The sequence below is a fragment of the Vollenhovia emeryi genome, unplaced genomic scaffold (genome assembly GCF_000949405.1).
Source record: "Vollenhovia emeryi isolate VEMERY1.0 unplaced genomic scaffold, V.emery_V1.0 DF939167.1, whole genome shotgun sequence".
NCBI lineage: Eukaryota > Metazoa > Arthropoda > Insecta > Hymenoptera > Formicidae > Vollenhovia > Vollenhovia emeryi.
In genome coordinates this window covers 1,071,141-1,094,476 of record NW_011967199.1, presented here as the reverse complement: position 1 = coordinate 1,094,476, position 23,336 = coordinate 1,071,141, and the positions used below count along the sequence as shown (strand labels likewise).

Genomic DNA, 23,336 nt, shown 5'->3' with positions numbered 1-23,336 from the left:
AAGGCTGGTATTACATTTGTCGTACGACAAAGTTTTTAAGCGTATTGATTGGCTGAAGGATAGTAAAATTCTCGAGTATCTAGAAACTTTCTATCCAGCGGCCAATCGACACGCTTGAAAAATTTGTCGTACGACAAATGTAATAGTACCCTTAGGCTGGGTCTACATTGGATGTCGTAAGTCGTGTCGGAAGAAATTGACCAATCACAGTTCATTATTCTTCGATCGTAAGGAGAATAATAGATAAGTATGCTCTTAATGTGTTTTCAACCAATTACAGAGCCGTATTAGCGTCTTAAGACGATACTTAAGATGATTTTGAAATGAGAATCGACTATGAATACCGGCCTATGATTAATTTCGTAAATCTTACGTCTTAAAATGTCATTGTAAACGCCGCATAACGGACGTTGGCGAGAAAGAGAGAAAAGAGACGAGAACAATGAACAATCGCATACAAGAAACAAAACTTAAGGTGTGTTTTTGTAGCTGCACTATGTTCTACTTGTTTGCACCCGTAAGGGAGACAGACATATGGGTGGTTATTGGGAGGGAAAGAGAGGGAACAGGGTGATGGAGAGTACAAAAGTTCAGCTACAAGGAACAAACGCCGCGATGTTGTGTGCGGCTGGGTGCAACGCGGTGTGTACAGGGTGACACGAATCAACATCGATTCTCGCCGTGATGCCGTAACTCGCCGCGCTTCACCGGCGTGGATACCTGTTATTTGGGCACTGTATACGATTTTAAATAACGTCGAGGTATCTCAACATGCGTATCTCGAACCACGTTTCACACGTTCCGCACCGCTGTCTCACGTAGATATCTGTTTACCGTGATGGATGAGCCGCCTGAAAAATTACCGTGCAACACGCTAACGTGAGTCCACAGTCTGGTAGCTTACGATGCCTCCCCGCAATAGTTTGTAATAATAATTAACTTGCAATAATCGGGATTTATTGGCGGTTTCGCCGTACACCGCCCAGGTTTAGAGCAGTCGTGTTATTCTGTATTTTAGTTGTAACGGGAGACTTTTTTTAACCGTTAGAGAAATAAAAATTTACCTGCTCGGCAGGCGAGTCTTGAAGTGCGTCAACAATTGCGTCATTTACCTCGTTAGAAATTATAATGTAAAATTATAATGTAAAATGATGTAGTTAATCGATCGAATGAAAATGGATACGTCCTTTGCACACAGGGCCAAAGAATTGTTGTGCAGCAAGGGTATCAATAATTGCATACTGGAGGAATGGGAGAGAGCCTTGAACACTTTGCCCAGAAACGGAAGGAAGCACTTCGAGCCGGACAATTCTTGGCTGCAGAATGTCCAGATTGAGAAAGGACTGAAAAATCGTAGGGACCTATTAAATATCGAGAGAGTCGAGCGGGTCTCGGAATTGGCTACTGCGGAATGGCTGCCGGCCCAGAAGAAGGCTCTTGTTACTAAAAGATCCGGCCAAGACTGGAGCAACTTCGGTCAGGAGAGAAACGGTTCCTTATATTTGCTACCAGAGGAAGCGTTGTTTCTCATGGAAACAGTACGTTTTCTACAATCTGCGTAGTATCTCATTTTTTACATAATGTTTTAATCATACAAGTTTATCTAATCTCTTCTACTTCCTAGAATTGTCTCGAACTCATTTGGAACGGGTTGTCATGCTCGATCCAGCAAGCATACGAAATCTTGATCGACGACTCGACATGTACCCTGGAAGAATATAGAGTTTATAGTCAATTAACACGCTATGGCTACCGTATACAGCGGTACTTTTACGAAGAGTCAGATAAGTGCAATAGAACGGATGAACTTACCATTAAACGGAAAATTATCGTCGATCCTGAAAATGGACTGAGAATGTCCGACAACCAACCGCAGAATAAGCAGAGCGCGAGGAAGTCAGCTGCGGCGAAGGATATTCCGGAGACGTCAAGTAAACCTTTCGTTAGTCTTGACCAGCAAGAAAAGGACCACGAAAAGACAACCGTACAAGAATCCGTGAAGCAAACAGTACGTAATCTGGTAGACCAGATTCTGTGTGATATAGAAAGTCAGGAAAATAAAAATAAACCAGCCACCTCTGGAGCAGACGAAAACAATACGGCGGAAAATGATACAAACAACGAGGATAGAAATCGCAATTCCAAGCCAGAAATCATTTCCGACGAGACTCTGTTGGGCAATATTAAAATTCTCCGAGACACATCGTGCAAGGTATCGAAGTGGCCGGGTGCTCGCATTCAGCGTAATGTTAAGCAGCTGCCTAAGAGGAATGACAAAGTATCCCCTCCGGAAATATCTATAATCGATTCCAATGTCACGGGTGAAAATCCGCGATGTACAGATAAACGCAAGTCATTGGCACAAATCGACGACTCACATGCGAAAAAGTCCAAGCACGAGGTAAGTTACTGTTAAATACGTATGGTGCACTCGCGTACTATTTGCCAAAAGTAATTTTTCTCTCTCTCTCTCTTTAATCAGGTGATTGAGTTGTCCGATGATGAGATTCAGGAATTGCCGCAGTGTATGACAAGAATGGAGATGTTGAATCTACTACCAAATATTGCCTTCCAGTCGGAAATCAGCGAGAAAATTTCCAGGCGATATATACCGCACAACATAAGGCCTCAGAGGAGCACATATCAATACAATCGGACGATGATTTTGAACATGCAGGAGAACGACAAGCAAGCGCGACAGAATTGCAAAGATAGCAGGACTAACGGGAGGCACCGCGCGTCCCACTCTAGGAGCCCACTTGCCGTTAATAACAGAAGCGCTCTCTTTCAAAGTCAACGTCCGCTCCTGCGCACTCCGTCGCGATCGTTTTATCCTGTAGACCAAATGCACGGGACGAACATTAACTTGCCTTACGCGTACAGATTTCCGTTCAACTACCTGCCGGACATTTATCTGCAGAATAGGGTCACGCAGAATGTATTTCACAATTTATTCGTCGCCTTCGGGAACCACGGGAACGCTGTTCAGCAAAGGAGCCTCACCATACAGATGAACAATTTCACGATGCCGATCCTGGAGGGCTACCGAACGAGACACTTCTTCACGGAGAACCAACTCCGGCACGGTTTCTATCAGAATGTTTCGTGGCAGCAAAGATTTTGTCAGCGCAGAATGCTGGAGAACGCGCCGGTGCATGGCAATGTGCATTCCGTTGCAAGACGACGACACGATGACGGCAACAGTCTAGTCGGTCACGAGATCGTTAATCGGCCTTCCTTTACGACGCGTCTAGGAGCTAACTCGTGGACGGAATTGAAGAGAAGATGGTCTGAAGAAAAAACCATCACAATCGACGACGAGGATTATAAGAACAAGAGTGAGAGCGAGGAAGATTGCACTGAAGTTCAAGTTGTGAAGCTTCTCAATCCTTTGGTCAGTCCGAGAAACGTATCCTCGATGACAGAAATCTTCAGTAGGCTCGCTATAATAAAATCAGCGCCGGAAAGGATCGTCAGAAGGAAAAAGAGCAAGTACAAGATATCGTACAACGTGTATTCTTGTACGCATCATTACAGAAAGACGAATCCCGGTCAACCATTGTATAGCCTGGTAGTGATGAGGTATTATCTGTTGATGAAAAGAAAAAAGGTATATTTCTATGAATGTCAATATAATTCCAAATTAAATTGCAGGAAAGAAGACTCGATCATCCAACCTGTTGAGTTGAATCGCCTGCAACAGGACGCGAAAGGTTCCCAGATAGTATTAGCATACGTGTCAATGTCAATATCGTACATTCAGCCGGGTATTATAACGATGCCAAACATAATTTAACGTTTTATTCGAAACACTTAATTGGTTGGAAACTGTTTTGAAGCGAGCGATGCGTCTATGTCAAAGATTATCCTGTAAGATGCAAACTTTTCGCTACGTTAATAAACTTTTATATACTTGTAAAAATGTCTAAGACTTTCTTCAATTTTAATAAAAAGGAAAGAACTGGCCAAACCGTGTTGGGAGGGACTTGGATAGGCTTGACTATTAAGACCTACACATAAGGACAATAAAACTATTATATATACATATATATATCACATATGTATACACACGTATGACACTATTGTGTGCATTTTCTAGAATCTAGATGACGAAGCTTGAGTATATGTGTTGGACTTCTACTTGCTCTGGGACAATGCTTTGAGTTTTTCAACAATCGAGAGCGGTCACAATGAGTGTTGGTTTCCCGATGGAAGTATTTTGTAAAGTACTGTGAAATTGATCAAAAATTGAGATAAATGTTATTGACAAATTACTGAATGTATGTAAAATGAATTATAATTTTTCTTAAATAAAGTTCAAAGTTATATTATGAGATATAAGGAATAAAGTACATTGTGCACAAGTATACTATTGAAGTGCTGTTGAAAAGTAATTAAAAAATTATATACTTTTTACAAATTTACCGAATTTAACTGAAAACCGTGTTCCTTTTTAATCAACGCGAATTTTATTCAAATATGAAATAATGAAATTTACCTTACATGTGCAGTTCTCAAATATTGACGAAACGGGGATCTGCTTGAGAGAGATTTTCAAATAAATTTCAGCGAAATTTCATAAAATTTTCAACAAAGTATTTCCAGGATTACTCAAGTGTTATACAAAGCATGAACTTTTGAAATAAATGTTAAAACAAAGGATAAAATATAGTCGGTCAATTATACACACACACGCACATGCGCACAATGCAGACACATAGGCATCTGCACATCTGTGCTGTGTTTACTGCGCTTTCGCCATTTTCGCGGTGGTGTTGCACTGTGCGTGAACTGTGATATTCGACAAGCGGCCGATCCGAACGGATTGAAACAGATGGAAGGTACGGCACGAAAGCGAGCTCGGAAGGGAAAACCTGGTGTGTCTAAGAGCGACGGCGCGACGCAAAGCGTTGAAAATGCATTGGATTCGAGTACCTATCTAACCTACGACATCCTGAGAATTGTCTTTAAATATTTAAACGCCAAGGACCTGGGGAGTTCCGCGAAAGTTTGCAGGTACAGCGTGCCTAATTCACTGATGATCCACGTTCCATTTCATTTTAAACATCTATTTCATGCAAGCAGAATCATTATAGTCTCCGTATCATCTGTCTCTCTCTATATACCGTGTGGACAGACACAAACGAGATTTGACTTACAAACAATCTCTGTGGCGTTTTCACGTCGTGTCTTTACGAGCTTGATAACAAGACTATTTCAATGTCAATGTTTAATATCGCTCCGTCTACTGTGAATAAAAAGTACATGACGTTGCGGACGAGATGCTGAGCGCAGCATAAATTTCAGTACAAAATTATTCGTTTCAGGTCCTGGATGGAAGCTGCGAGTAATGAGAAACGCACACGAGGCCCTTGTTGCTTTGCGCAGCTTTACACGCCTGCTTACTTAAGTAGCCTAAAGAATCTAAGAATTGCACCGTCAGCAGGATTCCTTTTTTTCCCCAAGGATATTACACAGTTAGCAATAGGTATGTATTTTACTACCTTTTTTACCATATTGTCTTCAGTAGGTGCAAACATAATTTTTTGGCTGTTATAAATGTATGTAATCAATAACAGATGCACATAATGTGAAGTTGAGGAGGTATGTCATAAAAATCAAAATGCCTCGGTCTGCTTGAAAATTATACAGAATGTTCTTTAAAGCGACTGATATCGTATTGAAAGTTAATAGGAAAAAAAAGATTTTATGAACGATAATCGTTTTGTTTCAAACAATTTATGCTAAACTGTGTTTTAAATGCTACTTTAATATGAATTCTTTTATTCGTCTTCCCATTCAAGTCATAAAATAATACTGGATTGCTAAAGTCACTTTCTCTTTTCAAGTTTCTATACAGGAGTCGCTACCTGAAGATTGCCAGACTATAATGTTACATAGCCAAGGCATTGTTAGGGAGAATAAAGAAATAGAGGTTTTTTCATTGCCAATTATAACGTGTGCGTTTTTACCACACGTCCCGACAGTGAGAATAAAGTCGTTTAAACTGGCAGAACATTCTAACATACAACAAACGGTTGAGTATCAGAAGATAATTAGTACAATTGTTAATTGTGAAATATCTGGGTCGACTCACGAGACGTCTGCGTGTTTAATGTTATTCTGTAATGTTGTGGGCATCACCGCAGCAAAACGTTGGGCTTCAGCCATACAAAAAAGGTACATACTATTTGTGTTCTGCCCAAGCAACAATACATATCCAAGTATATTATTCAGATATCATGTCCAGCTGTTATGTAACGATACTTGATAACATGTTTATTTCTCTTTGCATATACTCAGCAAAGAAAGCAAAATTGTTTCTGTATGGGGTGGTGTAGTGCAAACCATTTACGCGCCACAAGCATATAAAGCGAAACGAAAATTTGGGAATAAGTTGAATTTGGTCCCAAAAATGTACGAGTCAGATTGCGTCGCTATTGTGATTACTGGTCCCGTACAAACGTGGTCGACGATTTTGGAGAGGAAATGCAATACGAAGGAGCGAGTCGAGGAGAGATTAAAGTTATTCAAGGACGAAGTGAAGTTAAAGAAACATTCCGTAGGATTTATGTTTGCGTGTAATGCTCGCGGGACAGAAATGTTCGATGAAGCTCATGTGGAATCAACGATATTCAAAAGATTATTCCCCAAGGTACCCTTAGTGGGCTGCTTCGGTTATGGCGAGTTTGGAAAGACTACTATCGATGAAGAAAGTGAGTAATCTTTTTCTTTAGTGATAATATCGTCTCCCGACAGGTCGATATATTGTTTTCTCCTGTTTTAGAAAGTGACAAAGAGGAACATAAATACAAGAAATCTAAATCGTGGTATAACGAATTCTCTACTGTGTTTTTGATACTTACGTACGATTGACGTTTTTAGAGAAGACATGCCACATGAGTGCTGTGTGCCACGAACATATTTTAATACTTGTGCGTCACTAGTTTTAGACTGGTATTCATACGGCTCTGTGATTGGTTTACAATAGCTTAAGATTATACCTAGGACGATCTTAAACGTGAAAGCGAACTATTAATATCAGCCTTGGATCTTGTATTCACGGATCTTTTTCTTTGTTAACACGACAGGATATGAAAGCAATGACATGCATAGAACAAAAGGATACAATACAATGAACGTCATAGCAATAAATTTGAGGACAGATATTGTATCCTATTCTTACATTAGACGTAATCTGCGAACGCGCTTTTTGTACGAATCCCAAAATAATGTTACCGAGGAATAAAAAAAAGAACAAGTTGTAACTTGTGATAATATATTCTGTTCGTACTACGCAACTATATTTCTCTTTCTTTTTAGTCTCTCGAGTTTACTTTTTTGAAGAATTCGTTTTAAATGCAAATTGTATCCAGCAATCGCGCGTCTATTCAATGTGATCCGCATTGTTCAAAACACGCGTATCAGAAGCGAATGCAAATAATTCACGATACCGAGTCGCTTCACAACACTTGTAAAATTATCGGCTAACCAGCCGGTTTCAACATTGATTTAGCGCTGGTCGTGCGCGATATGCTCGCACAAAGTCACGCATTATTCAGTTTGGTACAAACCTGCACCCTTCTGAATGTAATTATAATCTCCCTCTTGACAGTACTTCCGCGCTCGCGATACAACATGCGAGATAAAACAAGAGAAACCAGGCCAAGCGAAAGGATACCAGCGTCTTATCGTGATACCGCCAGAACTTAAAAAGGAGTCTCCATCCTGGGGCACCAGTGATTTAATTACTACCGCGTCGTTCGCGGTTTTAATGCGTGGTCTGCGCGGCTTGCGATCGATGTCCCTTGCTTATTATAGCGAAGTTGAATGTCAGTAAGATGTTACCGAGTTTAGTGTCGAAACAAGTCTTCGTTCTTGTTGTACTGCGATATTTCGCGTACTCGATGCAACAATGGGACAGCGGTTTGCGCCAAAGATACGACGGTTACGGAGAGGACTGGATATTCATGCCTGATGGCAACGGGCAGCCCCAAGTAGCAGTGTTAAAGATCCAAGACAACGAAAGGAGTGGCGTACTGGACTACTCGGAAATAGCCTACATAATCTACACTCGGTACCCAATTGCCAGTCCCAATGTGCATATTAACTAGCAATACCTGTCGTAATATTCTGCCGTTAATCACTCGATCTAACTTCCCGCAATGTTTTTAAGATCTAATCCGAAACAAGGCACCCGGGTGGTTCTAAACAACAGCACGAATCTCGCTGGCTCCGACTTCAAGTCCTCGCGAAAAACGAAATTTATAACTCACGGATGGAAGTCGAGCGCCATGAGCGCCGGACTTTTGAACATGAAAGACGGTGCGGCCGATTATTTCCAATTGACTTGCGAATTAGATCTCGGTACATCAGCGAGACGCACTCCAAGATAATTTGCATTCTTTCGAGCAGCTTTTCTCACTCATGGCGACTACAACGTTGTCCTCGTGGACTGGGAACCCTTGGCCGCGAGCACATTTTACTTGGGCCCGATGCATAACACCGTAAGAGTCGGGACTGACGCCGCCAAGTTCATAGACTTCTTAGTGAAAGAGACTGGGCTGAAAACAGAAGACGTTCATTTCATTGGTAAAAAATTACCTCGTATAAGACTAGTCTCTTGTAAATCGCAACTTCATTGCCGTCTATCTATTAGGTCACTCCCTCGGGGCACACGTAGCAGGAAATGCGGGTGGTGCGACGAGTTATGGGAAATTGAGCAGAGTAACGGGTCTGGATCCGGCGCTGCCGGGCTTCCACATGCTCGCCTCCGAGAAAACTCGGTTGGATCCCACGGACGCGGCGTTCGTCGATGTCATACACTCCTGCGGGGGTGTATTAGGCTTTCTTCAACCACTGGGAAAAGCAGACTTCTACCCGAACGCCGGTACGGCGATCCAGCCCGGATGTTGTTGCGTCCCTGAGATAGTGGGTAAAGTATCTATCTCTGTCACTAACGCGGATTCTCGTTCAACAAAAACATCCGACTCTTTCCATCATTCTAGAGGCTTGCAGTCATGGACGGTCATACGTATACTTCACAGAAAGTATAAATTCGAAAACCGGACTGCCGGCTCGGAAATGCGACAGTTGGGACTCGTATATGACCGGCAAATGCGCCGATTCAAAAGTAGTGCTCATGGGAGAGCACGTCGAACGCACCGCCGAGGGTCTATTCTTTCTCAGGACGAGATCGGACCCGCCTTACGCGTACATACCAGAAGTAACCAGCAACAGTGTGTCTAATTGATATACAAGAGCAAGCGTATCTTCTCCAAGATGCACAAGTCTCGAAGTGATTCCTTGTATTCCGATGATCGCAAGAACAGCAAATATAAAATATCTTGCTTTAATAAATAGTAATTACATTATCATACACATGACTGAGGTATAATAAACGTAGCGACGAAACAATCATTATTCCTGGATATTATAATCTTTCTACCTTGCCTCAAAGAAGCTCGTAAAAACTTTACGCACCAATGTCGCGTCACTCGGGGCACCTGTTATCCCGCGGTAGATAAAAAATGTACAGCACCAACAAACACGGGAATGACTTAACATTTAAATCGGTTTGTACAGCAAAGTTGTGACATATTTTTTGCGATAACGATGCGTGGCCGACAGGACCATCACGCTGTCTTTAATGCTCAGAGCATAAAGATGGTTCAGCATAACGTGATTTGGTTCAGGTAGAAGAGTAGGCTCGCACTAGAAGAGAAAAACAGTGTTTGAAAAAAAAGAAGACAGGAAGTCTCGGCGAATTTTCCCAACGAAATGCATCTTTTCCTTCAACCTACGGATAACGGTGTGTCCTTGTTAAGGATAACTTGCAACAGGTGCGGCGGCAAGATAGGCGGGCCGGTTATCTTCTCCCAGGGCTTGTGCGGTGGTATTTCCTGTCCGTACTCCGTTTGAGTACTACTAGTAACGCCCTCGCTGTCTTTCGCGAGAGCTTGAAATACCTCAAAGTCCGACTTCCTCACAGAAACTAAATTATTCTTGGAGCCCATGCCATTGTCCACAATTTTCTGTAACGTCAACAGTTTCGGTATTCAGTGACATGTAATGTACAGATGCGGCGTAAGTAATATATATACTCTCTAAAATTTGTGGAGTGAAAATACTGCCATGGAGTGAAATGTTCGCCCTATTGGCGTGAATATTTCCTCCAACAGAGTGAATATTAACTCCAATGGAGTAAACATTTCACTCCATGGCAGTATTTTCACTCCACAAATTTTAGAGAGTACACACACACACAGAGAGCTATTAAATTCAGAAATTTGACGCTCACCAGCCCGGGATCGTGCCTCCATTCCCCGTCGACGAAGAACTTATACTGATGTTCTCCCTCCGGCAGGTCAATTATCGTGACAAAATCTCCGTGGCTCTTCACCATCGGCAACGTTTTCCATCCGGTGAACGTCCCGCTAATGTACACCTGCTTTCCGCCTCCTTCCCACTTGAAAACGGTCGGTAGCACCTTGCTGTCTGCAACTTTTGTTCCCTCGGACACTGTATTAGACCTCGGTCGCTGCGATCCAAAGTCATCTCCGTCCTGCTGGCCGCTCTATTTAAGTATCCACATAAAATTACAATACAATACTTTTGTATAAATGTTACTTTGATGCCTCTTAATTACTTTGGCAAAGTACGGCTCTTCTTCCTCGTGAGAGGACTGAAACACGAGCTTCTGGCTGGGCTTCTTGTCGAAGACGAATGCTTGGCCTTCCTTTCCCGGCGAAGGTGGCGGATGATCCTTGCTGTGTCGGTGCTCCCTGCTTACTGTGGTGCCATGATGATGCCCGACAGGCTGATTGCTCCCCGCATTACCCATTATTGCACCTAAGATTTTGACAAAGGTGAAAACAAAAGCTCCATCTCACCCTCCGCCACGTCCAAACAATTTTAAAGCAGGTAAACTGAAGCGCTATGCAGTCAAGTGCGACGAAACGTGTGGATATTTAACGTAGGTTAATCTGAGATTAATTAATCACCGTGTTATCCCTCTTCGAGAGGGAAAGGGAGACGATCGTGGTGAATAAGTACGAGGGTGCGGACATTATATAATGCGGTCGGTGTGCGAAACAACGTTCAACAAGTGTAACGCCGTTATTCACCTGTTTGCAACAATCTCACCTGGTGCTCCGATATACGCGTCAACGACGAATCGGGAATGTAAACATTCGCTGGCGACGTTAAAGCTAGGTCGAGCCCGACCTCGGGATAAAAATTCCGATGCGACTCTATTCCCGCACAAATGTTTCGATCGTCCCGAGGGCCGCTCGCGCGACGGAAATCGCAATATTCTTGATCGCGGTTGTATACAACGCATCTATCGTGTCACAAGACTTTTTATCGCTCAAAATAGTATCTAATATCGACATGTAGACGACAAGATACTGCAGAGACTCGCTTTACCGGGAGCGTTAGATGTGACATGACTCTGGGCGTTTACGCGTAAAATACACGTGCGATGTAAACTATGTATTTAACGAATCGTGTAAACAACGAATAAACCGTGGATCATCGAACGCCCGCATATCGGCAAGAAATGTTATGTTTCTGTTTGTAATTATATCTTTAATTGCTGCTAACTAATAAATAAGGAATAAAAATTATCGATTAAGAAATCTAATCTTGAAACTACTTTTGTCCTTTTAGAACTGTTTGCGAAATAATACAGTTCAAGGAGAGATCAATTAGTCAATCAATCGCTCAGTCAATTTACATTACTTATATATTAATTAATAAATTAAATTAATAAGTAATTGATTTAATTGTATCTTTTAAATGAAAAAAAGGCTCTCGTAAACACAAACAATACGTAAGCAATGTGTAAATGTGATCTTGAATTAAAATGGCATTTAATCTTGGACGATAATATCGCAAGTCGATAAAACTGGTAACCTCAGCCACTTTATAATGCGGGGTGCTTTCGCGACGTAGGTCAAAATGATCCGGATCAAAATGATCCGTGCTATGATTGGTCAAATCTGGAATTTCATTGAATAAAATTTCAATGTGATACTACGAAATTTCAGATTTGACCAATCATAGCACGGATCATTTTGATCCGGATCATTTTGACCTACGTCGCGAAAGCACCCGCGGTCGTTCTCAACAACGTCGATAACGTAGGTGGTTTTAGTGACGATAGAAAATCTACTTTGATGACGTGTAACGTTTGTGCTAACATGAATGAGTGATTAGTAATGGTAGGCTCGTTCCCGGCCCTCGTCCCGTATATTTTCCCGTTAAAGAAAATTTCAAAAATTCAGCGCTCGAAGGAGTTCAAGCGTTTGGTGTTGCATTCAGTGTTTAATCAAGATTAAGCATGAATTTCAAGGAATTTTTAGAGCTATCACGCGGATATAATCTAACGGTTGAAAGGCGTTTCCACAAGAGAGTAAACTTGAAAAAAGAAAAAGAAAGAAAACAACTCGATCGATCGCAAGGCAGAACGCGCTGGTTTAGCACGTTCCTGCCGGGATAAACTCTACAAACTTGTACAAAGAAATTAAATATAACTGCCAGAATTTAAGAAATTCTATGTAAATTTTAAGTGTTATAAAAATCAACATAAAAATGCTGGAATTCGAACACTTTTGCTAATTTTTGTAATAATCTACAAGTGAGCAGATGTTTTCATTCTTCAAGATTTTGTTGTTTCGCAAATTTTTCAAACTAGCAAAGTTTTGTATTAATTTTTACAAAATTGTACATTTTCATGAAATACTACTTGCAATAATTTTCTGGAACATTGTAATTTGTGGAACTATTTCGTGGATATTTTTACGGAAAAACAAATGTTTCAACGAAGATATAAAATTTTCAAGTCAATTTTTTGTAGTATTTATAGAAATTTGTCTGAAATTTATTTGTGTCCGAAGTACAACGTAAGATATCTCGCAACAATAGCGATAAAATGACGATAACATCAAGATCAAGAGTCAAATAAATCATCAAGTCAAATAAAGAATGAAGATCAAGTCAAATAAAGAATATTTACCATAAAATTGCTCCTCCGGTATCCGAAGTCTTTCCTAGGGCCTCTTTCTTCATTCAGCGTGTCCACTCGCGACGCACTCGCGACGACACTAAGATCGTTTGCGTGATTTTACACTCTCGTTTACAAAATCCATGTGAAAGTATTCCGTCAAATTTGCCTCCACTTTGAGTCGACGAGTATTATTCCCAAGGAAACTGCCGAAACTCGAAAGTGTGGCGACAGGACATTTAACGAATACTTGTTCAAATGGATTTTGCAAAGTCTTGATTGCTTAAACGGCACTCCCGAACGACGAGAATGAAAACTTTATATTACGAGAAGCGACGCGAGGACACACCAAACACCCGTCTCGCTCGACTAGAGCGGCACCGAATGATTCAGCAGAATAGACTGTCTTGGAACCGGTTCTCGGCCTACGGCGCTCGGCGAAACTAGAGTCTAGAGATACTAAAATAAGAGACCGGACACGAGCAATCGCCGTCGATTGGTCCGCCATGTTTGTGCTATTGCCGCTGATTTTCAAATACATGAATTACATTAATGACGAATAAATTACGTAAGGCTCTGAAATGAAAAGTACAAGTACAGAAAAAGGGAGGCCCAATAAGAGCCAAACGCAAGTTAAAGTGCGCAAGTATTTAATTGCATAAAAAAAATACATATAACTGACATTTTTTTCAATGTAATTAAATATCTGCGCACTTTAACTTGGCAGGGCGATCGATATATAATTTTTCGTTATTATTTTACCCGGCGATTCGTGTATGACTACGGATCGCGACAATTAAACGCGATTGATAAATATTACTATCTCTCGTACGAGACGATCGTGTTGCGCGAAAAATAATCGCGTTACGAGGAGCGACGTGACAACACGCAGAACCGCCTCGCTCGACTGACCCGCGCCGACTAACTCAGCTCAATAGATTGTTCTCGATCGAGGTGTTTACGGCGTTACGTTAGTTTTTTTTGAACCGGCGCCGCCGGCGACCGAGTTGTTTACGACGCTCGGTCTATAGCGATACGTCATTTCTTGGAATCCACGCTCGGTTTTCGGCGCTCGGCGAAACACAGTTACGCCGCACGCGAGATCATTCACACGGCGACAATGAACGAGTCCTTCTTGATACGCGTTTGATTACGATACAAGTACGGGAAGAAACGAATAATTAGCGATCAAATATCATCGCGTGATTGCCAGAATCCTCGCGATTTGCCTTCGATGCTCGGTTACCAAGAGTGATAATTACGGATTAATTACGGACGATAATTGTTTCTTTAAATGATGCTCGTATTCGTACGTCTCGTATCGTCGCATTGAGTCTCTCGTAGCTTCGTGTATAATTTGTCGGCCAATCATGTCACGAGATTTGGTCAGTCATGCCACGAAATGTAAGAACACACTTTCCTGGTGAAAATATAAATTCGAGGGTAAATCGAATGTAAGGAGAGAGTGATAGAAGCGTAAATGAAAAGTGTGGGAAGCGTAATTTGGAACAGCGAAGCGTAAAAGAAACTTCAACGCTTCTTTTACGCTTTGCTGTCCCAAATCACGCTTCCTACACATTTCGTTTGCGCTTCTGTCACTCTCCCCTTACATTCGATTTACGCTCCAAATTCTATTTTCACCAGGGTTGGTATGAGATTGAGAACGAGAAATTAAATATGGACGATTCCTTTTTACGTTCGGTGGAAAATTCGGTAATACTGAAGGATATTATTGTATGTTTTCGATTGGGATTTTTGCTCGCCGAACGATAGTCCGTTTATCTGTGGAATTCAACGGAGCAGGCACGGCGTATCTTTCATTGTTTATTCGTCAAAGTTATTATGGCTGCGTTCGGGGAGACGCTATTTAGCGCTATGAGCGTGCTCTGTCCTTGTTACTTGCAAAAGTTGAACAAGGACAGAGCACGCTCATAGCGCTAAATAGCATCTCCCCGAACGCAGCCTATGTCTCTTTGTCACTCCCGCGCGCGCCGCTCGGCACTTGTTTACGTCGAGCCGCCGCGCCGCCGGTGGCCGCCGCGCGCCGAGGTCAGAGAACGTTCCATGTGTCGCATTACCATTCGTACCGCCGGTACGAATGCCACGGGACTGTCTGTACGATCGTTCTCCGTGCAATTAAACGATGCGTCGCGACGCCTCGATCGAGCCTTTCGATTTCGCACGTACCGCGCGACTTGCGCCTTGGTTTCTCGGAGCGCGCACTTCACTCGATACACGGCAAGTGAACCGCCGAATCGCCGTCTACCGCTCGTGCTTGCTGTTCGACGGAGAAACCGAATGTAGAGGAGAACCGTGAGTGTCGAATTCTCGTCAACGTGCTAGTTTGTGTGTTTCTTCGTGCGAGTGATATCCAAGTGAAAAGTGACGACACCCTTGTCGCGCGTCGTCGACGCGACTCGCGTAGTGCCGCGCAGTGCAGCGGCAGGGGGTGGGGGGCAGCCGGGTACCAGCGCCATGTTGGTCAAGTTCCTCGGATACGCAGTGGATCGTTCTCCCGCGTCGACGGGATCGTCGCAACGCATTTCACGAAGGCACGCGTAACGCAGGTGAGTTTGATACCGATCAAGTTGAGCAATCGCGTCGCGGATTCGATACCCGTGCGTCGTTGATCCACCGAGACGCGTATTTCGCGAGGTGCCGGAATCTCTTCCACCGTTGCCGTCGCGCCGCTGTAACCACGCGCGACGCGAACGTACCGAGAGCTCCAATTCCGATTCGTATCTTTTCGTGCGCGTAGAATTTCGCGAGTGATGCGCGGTGAGAAAGATGTCGGCGCGAAATCGCCCCGTCAACGCCCGCATTCGGTCTCTTTTCTCAGGCAACGCGCGAGGTTACCCCTTTTCGCCGAAACGTCCCCGCCGACTTGCGCGACGCCATCGAGCGTATTCCCGCGCGCGATCGCGACTCCCGTTCTCGTTTGCAAGCAGAGCCCGCGTCGAATAACGTCGGGATAATTTGCTCTTTCGCGAGTGTTGTGCCGGTGCGAAACGGAGGAATCCGAGAGGAAGCGGCGGCCTACGAGGCGTCGGGCGACCGTGAAGTAACCCTCTCGCGAGTGCGATTATTTTTTACATTATTCTCGTGTTAACTCCATTTCGCAGATTGCTTTATTATTTCCCTTTTCGTTTACGCGATTTGCCCGTTCGAACGATTCACACGAGCACCGGCCGAAACATTAATTTTTACGCACGAAATAAAAAAGGAAATTTTTGTCTGTGACGTTCTACGAAGATTTACGTTCGCGGAAGATTTCTTTCCGGAAATGGTTTAATCTTTATTTATATTCATGACAGTTGAAATGAATAACGCGTATATTTCGTATGAAATTATTAAGTCTTTTTCTTCATGTTGTGTCATTCAAGTACGTTAATTGAAATTTTGTGTTGCAGGTCGACGTGACATCGTAATTCTACTGCTATGGTACTGTGTCGTATCGGTGAGTGACAATTTAAGTTTATCTTCTAAATCAAGGTAATGGATCTATGAAGACTATACGACATTTTCAGGGAATAAACTGGAACAAATATAGTGCCTGCTTTATCAATATTATTATTAATAACATAAACGGCATACCCGGTTGTACGCAGATATGTATATGTATATATTAATTAAATATTACGTGACGTTAGAAATGTATAAAATATCATAGATTCATTACTTTAACTGAGAAAAATATCTTGGTCTATTTAATCGGATAATTCAATAACATATTAACAAATTTATATGTATATTCGATTAAATTGTCCGATGAAAAATATAATCGGTTTTTCGATAAAATTGTCCTCAGTAACTGCAATTTTATTAGATAAATTTGATGGAATACATCCATAATTTAATTGGAAAACTTAATCAGAAAAACCGATGGTTAATTTTCCATCGGAAATACTACTTAGCGATCTTTCCAATGAAAATTCTCTCAGTATTAAAATGGATGGACTGGGATCAGATAGATATTTAATTCTGGAAATCACGCATTTATTTGTCAATTTATTGCTTGTCTACGGCGCGCCGTTTTGCTATTTAATATTTATCATAAAACGTTTGCACTTATAAATAAAAATGGAAGAGGAAAAGAAATTATCTTCTTATCGTATAACATATTTTAACAAGTTTATTTAACAAAAGAATTTAATTAATATTAATTACATTTATTTTAGCATACGTTTATTTTATTCTACTTTTTCACAGCCCATCCATGTGCATGTTTATTATGTGTATCGATTTTGTATTACTTGCAAAATAATGAGATTGAGTAAACATCGTGAAACCGAGGGATTTTTTATATAGATTTTATATAAGTTATTAGTCTTAATCAATTATAGGAGATATATGTTAAAATACTTAATATCAGATATTTTAAAAATAAAACTCTTATTGTTTCAAAGATATGTGTAAAAATGTTTAAGAGATATTTATACATTTGATATATTATTATGTCCCGTACTTAACTTGATTATTTTATTTCTCGGGGATTTAAGTACTTTCTATCGCAATTGGAATAATAATTATTACTTCCTACATTGCTTGAATAAGAAATGCAGTTATCGCGCAATGAAAAACTCGCGTCTCTTTTCTTTGAAATAACTATCAGTCATCTTGAATTTATTTTATTACGCTTGGTGCTGTAATCGTTTTTTGTGAAACGTATTTTTCGACTAATTGACTTGTTCATTTTTATAATTTCAGCACTAATTTTCGAACTATCAATTAATTCGCGTTATCATATCGTCGTCCATTTAAACGAACCGCAACCGGTTCGTCGTGTCGTGTCGCGTTCGGGAGTGCCGTTTAAAGTAATCCCAAAGACATTTCAAAGCCCATTTGAAAACTAAGTGTTCGTAGATACAGTGTTTTTTAATTTACTCGTTGACTTTAAGTGAAGGCGGACGTGACGGAATTAAATGTTTCACATGGGCTTTATAACATAAATGGGAGTTTATAGTATCGCGCGAAAAATCGTACTTTGCTTACGCGTTCGCGAGTGTTGGAGGAGTCTCATGGGAGGTGAGGACAACCTGAGTGGAGGAGGAGGCCCAGGAAGGGCATCAGGCGCCGGCGGAGCAACCTTGCGGTAAATTGTATTTTATTTTGTATAAAATTAATCTCTTTTCCAGTTTATTATTTCGAGTTGTTTTATATCATAATTCGATATAATTTCTAATAATTAAAAATAATATTTAGTAAACAAGAAGCAATTTTAAATTTAATAAAAGTTTAGTCTCGTGAAAATCTTTCGGGGAAAATCTTACACGATATAATCCTTTACATTTCTAACTGAATAAAAAGTTCGATACGCGTAAGAATTATATTATAGTTTGCAATAATGGTTTCCTTGAACACTATTTTAATGTGAATTTTATGTTTGTGTTGCAGAATCAACGTAGCAACGTAGCAGATACATCTCCGCTGTTGCGCATCGGGTGATCGGTGAGTGCCAATTTTTTTTTACTGAGGTAACGGATCCGTATTACGTAGATCGTAGAGATGTAGATCGTAGAGACGTAGATCGTAGATTTATTCATTTCTTAGATCCGTTACCTTAAGATGGACAGGTTACGAAAACATTCTACTTTATGTAGTATATTTAGTCTATCGAAGAATAGTGGAATTCATTCTTTCCTTTAGTAAGGTCTCTGATGTTCAACGGATCATTTAATTTTCTTTCACATACTTTTGATTTCATGGAGCACATTTTCCATCTTGAGAATCGTTGAACATGTCGCAAAAATTACGCGAAATATTATCGATGAAAATATGTGGCGAATTATTTGTTGATGTATTCGTTGATCTAATTTTTTGTAACCCATCCATCTATTTTTGACCTTTTGTACATTTTACTTGATACATTTTCGAGATGCGTATTGCATGAACGGACACAGTCACGCATCTTCGCGGTCGGTTTTCGCGATCAGTTTTGCATCGAGAAAATTTTCTTATTAATTTTTTAATTTTATCCACATTATTATTGATTCCAAGTTTTCACGAGATATTATTAAAATCGGTATACATATAACGCAAAAAATTTTTTTTGAATATTTAACTTACGATTTCGAGTTGAAAGAACAATCAAAATCGATTCATATCTTTAATTATGTAAATAACGGAACAGTGAAGATATATTCGATCAATTTTATGCAGTCAGTTTTTACAAAGAAAATTCTTTTTTAATTAACTTTTTCTATCGCATATTTTTCGATACGATCGACGCTCGCTTATTATTCGAATCGAACAGAATATTTGTCGATAATGACAAATCGACAATGGAAAGTTTTTCTCTTTCATATTGGTGTCTGGTCGAAATGTGACCAGATTATATGGCCAGGAATGACAAAAGGTAGGTCCAATCTGGCCCAACGAGAAAAGAATTCACAAAGTGGTCCTTATTGACCACGAAGGTGAATTATGATAATATGTAATTTTTTTTAAAAGTCGGGTGGGTTCTTTTTCTACATTTTCTCGCATATATGCGAGATTTAAAAAATTTAAATTAAATGTTAATCGCGCGCGAGTTAAAATCCCAAATCGTACTCCTAATATTCCGCGTCGCAGTTTTAATTAAAAATTCGTAGACTCGTTAGGTTTCAACACGGGGTGGGTAACAAAACGGACAGTTAGGACTATAAACTGAAATTCGGGTAGGCAGGGTCGGGGGATATAATTTGATAGTTTCGTTATAGAGAAAATAATTATAAATGTATTAATAATAAATATAAATATTTATATACTTGTAAAGTACATAATAAGAAAAATAAAATTAATAATAAAAATGTTAAACATTGTATTGTAAACAAAGAGGACCGTCGTTGGATTGGCGGGGGCGGTGGAGGGCCTCTTATACAATTCAGTTGGTCTACTTTTAAGATATATATATGTATATATCACTTCATACGAAATATAGCATATAGCAGTTATATAAAAAGACGTTCTTTTCCGGTCAAGTGTGAGCGAATGACTCAGTTTTACGCTTATTGGATTATCGCGCATTACGCGTTCAGAGGAAACGCAGCCGTACAGTTAATCTGGGGCTCGATTCTTGAATCTATTCGAAGGAGAAACGTATACGAAAATTCTGCTCTTACAGAAAAGTTGCAAGTTGATTGGCTATTCGAATGGCTTTGACCAATCGACTTTCAACTTTTCTGTCGGAGCAGAATTTTCGTATACGTTTCTTCTTCGAATGAATTCAAGAATCGAGCCCCTGAGGTCTGTTCGCGTTACATGCCTTAACATGCTCCTGCTTGCCCCAACAACCAATACCATTACTTAAATCGTAAATAAAATGACGGTATTGGTCGTTGGGGCAAACATGTGGGACGAACAGACTTCTGGTGCAGCCAGCTCAGTTAAAAAGAACAGACCCGTGAATGCAACGGTCGACGTCGCACGCATGCGCAGTCGCCATGACAGTTTTGTGCCGCGCCGCGAGGATAGAACAGTGCGATCGCGCCTCGTTGCGATTTCTTCGTCTTTCCCCGAGTTTCGCGTTCGCGTGAGAGCCGAAGATGCCGAGTGGACTGTCGCGCGATCGCGGCGTCGCGCCGGTTCGGCGATCGCGGCCACGTCTCGCCGCGAAACGGCGTCGAGGGATGTCGATCCTGGTCTTCTCGAGCCAACCAACAAGCGTAATGGCTCCTGCCCACTGGACGCGGCAACGTTGCCGCGTCCAGTGGGCAGGAGCCATATCGCGTGTGCGCGCGCGCGCGGTCGCCATGGCAGTTTCTTTCCGGGTCGCAACGATTCGTAATCGGTGAACGGTGCTTCCGCGTATTTCTACGCGTCGAAAACGCGTGACTTACGCGTTTGAATGACTGCCGGGTGCTAGTAAGTGACGAGCGAAGTGTTAAGCGCGCGGAGTCAAGTTGCCGACGGACCGTCGCGGTGTCTTAACTCGCGTACGCGATCGCGATTGCCGTCGCACCGTCGTATACCGATGCGAGCGAGTGGTCGCGAAAACCAAGTGTCGGACACGAAGTACCGGCAGCGGACCGTCGTATTCGCGGTATGCAGACGCGCCGATCTTTGTCTGCCGGGCGTAAACGAGTGCCTCGGCTCTCGCGACTTCGGAGTTTCGGAGGGACGGAAGGTTCAGTGGCACGACTGGAAGGCGCGAGCGGGCGGCAGAGCGGCGGCGCAGCAGCGGCTGGTATGTACGAACTTATTTTGCGTGTAATTATTTGTACAATTAATTGTTTCCTCGCTCCTCGCGCTGTGCGGCTTTTACGAACGTACGCGGGCGCAAAACTCCGCCCGTGTTTCGCAGGTGTGTCGCCGTTGCGACGCCAGAGTGCAGCACCCGTCGGTATTTCCACGGCGCGGCGTTATACAATATTCATATTAGCATTTGCCCGGGTTTTTCTGGAAAAGAAACTTTCTCATTGAACCACACCGGCTACTACGTCCCGACACACGACGTATCGTATAACAGTTTCGGCAGATTGTCGCGAGCCGCAGCCTCGCTCTCGCGAGGAATTATAACCGGACCGAGTCGATTTCGCCTGCGCTTTTCCCCGCGTCGTCCTGTAAACTTTTTGAATCGAAACACGCTTCTCGCAACGTTGCGAGAAACGTCGTTTAGACCTGCACGGGAATTCTGTAACTTGCAATCGATGCTCCTCGGTATCGTTAACTAGCGACAGCCAATGGCGAGAACGATCTTCGAAAAAGACGCAGATTTTCATTGGTTGTTCCTAGTTAACGTTATCGAAAAACCTCGATAGCAAGTTACAGAATTCCCGCACTGGGCTCGATCTACAATGAGTTGGTAGTCGTTAGAGGCACATACTTTTATACATATACTACTAGACTGCTACCTTCGAGCTGAAAAATGAGGCAAGAGTTCCGCCATGTCTTGTTAGATAAATAAAGTAGTATGTGTGCACCGCTGCGTCACTGACGGACATACTACTTTATTTACCTAATAATACGTGGCAGAAATCTTGCCTCACTTTTCAGCTCGAAGGTGGCGGTCTAGTACATGGTATACAAGATGAATATTTATGGGTGCACCAACCTTTTACCATAGGAGATGGATTACCGACCGCAACTGTAGCCAAACCTGGAAGAAATGAAAAAAAATCCCGTTACGTGTGTTTCAATCGTGTAATATCTAATTGCGTCTCGTGAAATATAAGTAGATATCACACGATTGAGACACATATGACGAGATTTTTTCCATTATTTTCCAGTTGCGGTTGGTAATTCGTCTCCCACGGTAAAAGATCGGTGCATCCATTAGTATTCACTCTGTAGAAGTCTGCTAGAAGTTAGAAGTCGGGACTATACGTTGATCTTTTTCCTTTCTGAGTGGAAGAAAAAGTACCGCTATAGTTTTGACGTCTAACTGATGACCAACAACTCATCGTAGACTGGGCCTTAGAGCAAAGTTACCGCTGGGTGTCTCGATGTGCCCTTCATCGCACACTTTTGCCTTCCTCCTCTCTTCCCTCGCTCAATTTTATATCTTCCCCCTGGCTCCCTCCCTCCCCTCTCTCTCTCTCTCTCGTCGACTTTTTTCGCTCGTTTCCTGCGCGCGAATTTATTATTTATAAAGGCGAAAGCACACCCCGGGCGTGTTTCGTCCTTCGTAGCCGGCGGCTACGCGCGGTAGCGCTTATGTATCTCTCGTGGCTCGTGTTACTGCTCGCTCGTCGCGGCCGCGAGGTCGCTCCGGCGGGAAAGGGAGAAGGGGGTGGAAAGACCGCGAGTAAAAACGCGCCTCTCCTCCCCTTCCCCCCCTCCTCGTGTATTAAATATCCTGCAATAACAGTAATTACGGTTACGGTGCTTGGCGAAATTGCGCGGCTACCTCACCGCGGCCGCCGTCCGCGCGGCCTGCGGCTGAGGGTACGCGAGCGCGATCTTCTTATGGGCGGCGGATATCGCGTGGACAACGCACGTCCGATTTCCGAGGCGATCCCCGAACCTTCGAGCGACCGCAACCTGCTCATTTAGCCCCCTCCCACCCCGTCGACGCTCGTAATCGCGAACGGAATAGACGTAACGTGCGAAAGTAGCCCCCCCCCCTCCCTGCCCCGCGTCGCCGTCGTCGCCGACGTAATTATATTTAAATGCACGCTACATTGCGTTTCAAATGAGGAGGTGGCTGATGGCGGAGAGCGATCCGTCAGCTCAAGACTGTCTTACAATTTTACAATTAGTCGTAGACCTTTGTTGGCTGCTGTATCCGACTTACGTTTTTCTTTGCCTTACGTAAGGTGACCTTTCACGACTTATGTAGGATTCGTACTGGATCCGATATCCGACGTGCGATGTCCGATGTCTAAAGCGTTCACGATGCTAGTGTGTTGGT

General features: G+C 42.4%; 4 protein-coding genes across 14 annotated transcripts; 3 read left to right on the top strand and 1 right to left on the bottom strand.

Annotated features, from left to right (window-relative positions):
* The first annotated feature begins 553 nt into the window (after positions 1–553).
* On the top strand, positions 554–4,379 carry LOC105564262. Of its 3 annotated transcripts, XR_001009104.1 has the most exons (6): positions 555–879; positions 1,199–1,538; positions 1,625–2,401; positions 2,483–3,582; positions 3,655–3,870; positions 3,955–4,379. XR_001009104.1 is itself a non-coding variant. In XM_012016513.1 (5 exons), exons 1-5 carry the CDS (start codon positions 839–841, stop codon positions 4,118–4,120), a joined length of 2,307 nt encoding a protein of 768 aa, XP_011871903.1. In that variant the 5' UTR covers positions 554–838; the 3' UTR covers positions 4,121–4,379. The 3 variants fall into 3 exon arrangements, 2 of the variants coding, with proteins under 2 accessions (XP_011871903.1, XP_011871902.1); XM_012016513.1 differs by lacking the exon at positions 3,655–3,870 and having other exon boundaries at positions 554–879; positions 2,483–3,610; positions 4,100–4,379; XM_012016512.1 differs by having other exon boundaries at positions 3,655–3,966.
* Positions 4,380–4,717: 338 nt separating this feature from the next.
* Positions 4,718–7,297, top strand: LOC105564258 (F-box only protein 22-like). Of its 2 annotated transcripts, none has more exons than XM_012016501.1 (5): positions 4,718–5,016; positions 5,328–5,488; positions 5,850–6,180; positions 6,304–6,716; positions 6,788–7,297. In XM_012016501.1, the coding sequence occupies exons 1-5, from the start codon at positions 4,835–4,837 to the stop codon at positions 6,874–6,876; spliced, it is 1,176 nt and encodes a 391-aa protein (XP_011871891.1). In that variant the 5' UTR covers positions 4,718–4,834; the 3' UTR covers positions 6,877–7,297. The 2 variants fall into 2 exon arrangements, with proteins under 2 accessions (XP_011871891.1, XP_011871892.1); XM_012016502.1 differs by having other exon boundaries at positions 4,719–4,841.
* An 89-nt stretch (positions 7,298–7,386) lies between these two features.
* LOC105564259 (pancreatic triacylglycerol lipase) lies at positions 7,387–9,277 on the top strand. Of its 4 annotated transcripts, none has more exons than XM_012016504.1 (5): positions 7,387–8,077; positions 8,177–8,325; positions 8,416–8,592; positions 8,660–8,935; positions 9,009–9,277. In XM_012016504.1, exons 1-5 carry the CDS (start codon positions 7,842–7,844, stop codon positions 9,251–9,253), a joined length of 1,083 nt encoding a protein of 360 aa, XP_011871894.1. In that variant the 5' UTR covers positions 7,387–7,841; the 3' UTR covers positions 9,254–9,277. The 4 variants fall into 4 exon arrangements, with proteins under 4 accessions (XP_011871894.1, XP_011871896.1, XP_011871893.1 ...); XM_012016506.1 differs by having other exon boundaries at positions 8,660–8,931; positions 9,009–9,131; XM_012016503.1 differs by having other exon boundaries at positions 8,660–9,259.
* A 59-nt stretch (positions 9,278–9,336) lies between these two features.
* Positions 9,337–13,103, bottom strand: LOC105564260 (5'-AMP-activated protein kinase subunit beta-2). 5 transcript variants are annotated; one of them, XM_012016511.1, is made up of 5 exons: positions 13,019–13,103; positions 10,649–10,851; positions 10,301–10,576; positions 9,804–10,034; positions 9,337–9,714 (listed from the first exon to the last, which is right to left on the bottom strand). In XM_012016511.1, the coding sequence occupies exons 2-5, from the start codon at positions 10,841–10,843 to the stop codon at positions 9,568–9,570; spliced, it is 849 nt and encodes a 282-aa protein (XP_011871901.1). In that variant the 5' UTR covers positions 10,844–10,851; positions 13,019–13,103; the 3' UTR covers positions 9,337–9,567. The 5 variants fall into 5 exon arrangements, with proteins under 5 accessions (XP_011871901.1, XP_011871898.1, XP_011871897.1 ...); XM_012016508.1 differs by lacking the exon at positions 13,019–13,103 and adding an exon at positions 11,146–11,403 and having other exon boundaries at positions 10,301–10,564; XM_012016507.1 differs by lacking the exon at positions 13,019–13,103 and adding an exon at positions 11,146–11,402.
* Between the last annotated feature and the right edge of the window lie 10,233 nt (positions 13,104–23,336).

Bases quoted from the DNA above. Each gene is read 5' to 3' on its own strand.
- LOC105564262 (XM_012016512.1), top strand. From the start codon at position 839: ATGGATGAGCCGCCTGAAAAATTACCGTGCAACACGCTAAC. The intron at 1,539-1,624 runs GTACGTTTTCTA...TCTACTTCCTAG, and splicing joins CGTTGTTTCTCATGGAAACA to AATTGTCTCGAACTCATTTG. The intron at 3,583-3,654 runs GTATTATCTGTT...ATTAAATTGCAG, and splicing joins TATAGCCTGGTAGTGATGAG to GAAAGAAGACTCGATCATCC.
- LOC105564258 (XM_012016501.1), top strand. From the start codon at position 4,835: ATGGAAGGTACGGCACGAAAGCGAGCTCGGAAGGGAAAACCTGGTGTG. The intron at 5,017-5,327 runs GTACAGCGTGCC...TATTCGTTTCAG, and splicing joins AGTTCCGCGAAAGTTTGCAG to GTCCTGGATGGAAGCTGCGA. The intron at 5,489-5,849 runs GTATGTATTTTA...TCTCTTTTCAAG, and splicing joins TATTACACAGTTAGCAATAG to TTTCTATACAGGAGTCGCTA.
- LOC105564259 (XM_012016503.1), top strand. From the start codon at position 7,842: ATGTTACCGAGTTTAGTGTCGAAACAAGTCTTCGTTCTTGTTGTACTG. The intron at 8,326-8,415 runs GTGCGGCCGATT...TCTTTCGAGCAG, and splicing joins ACTTTTGAACATGAAAGACG to CTTTTCTCACTCATGGCGAC. The intron at 8,593-8,659 runs GTAAAAAATTAC...TCTATCTATTAG, and splicing joins AGAAGACGTTCATTTCATTG to GTCACTCCCTCGGGGCACAC.
- LOC105564260 (XM_012016507.1), bottom strand. From the start codon at position 11,341: ATGCGTTGTATACAACCGCGATCAAGAATATTGCGATTTCCGTCGCGC. The intron at 10,852-11,145 runs GTGAGATTGTTG...TCAAAATCTTAG, and splicing joins CGCGTATATCGGAGCACCAG to GTGCAATAATGGGTAATGCG. The intron at 10,035-10,300 runs GTGAGCGTCAAA...TTGACGTTACAG, and splicing joins GGAGGCACGATCCCGGGCTG to AAAATTGTGGACAATGGCAT.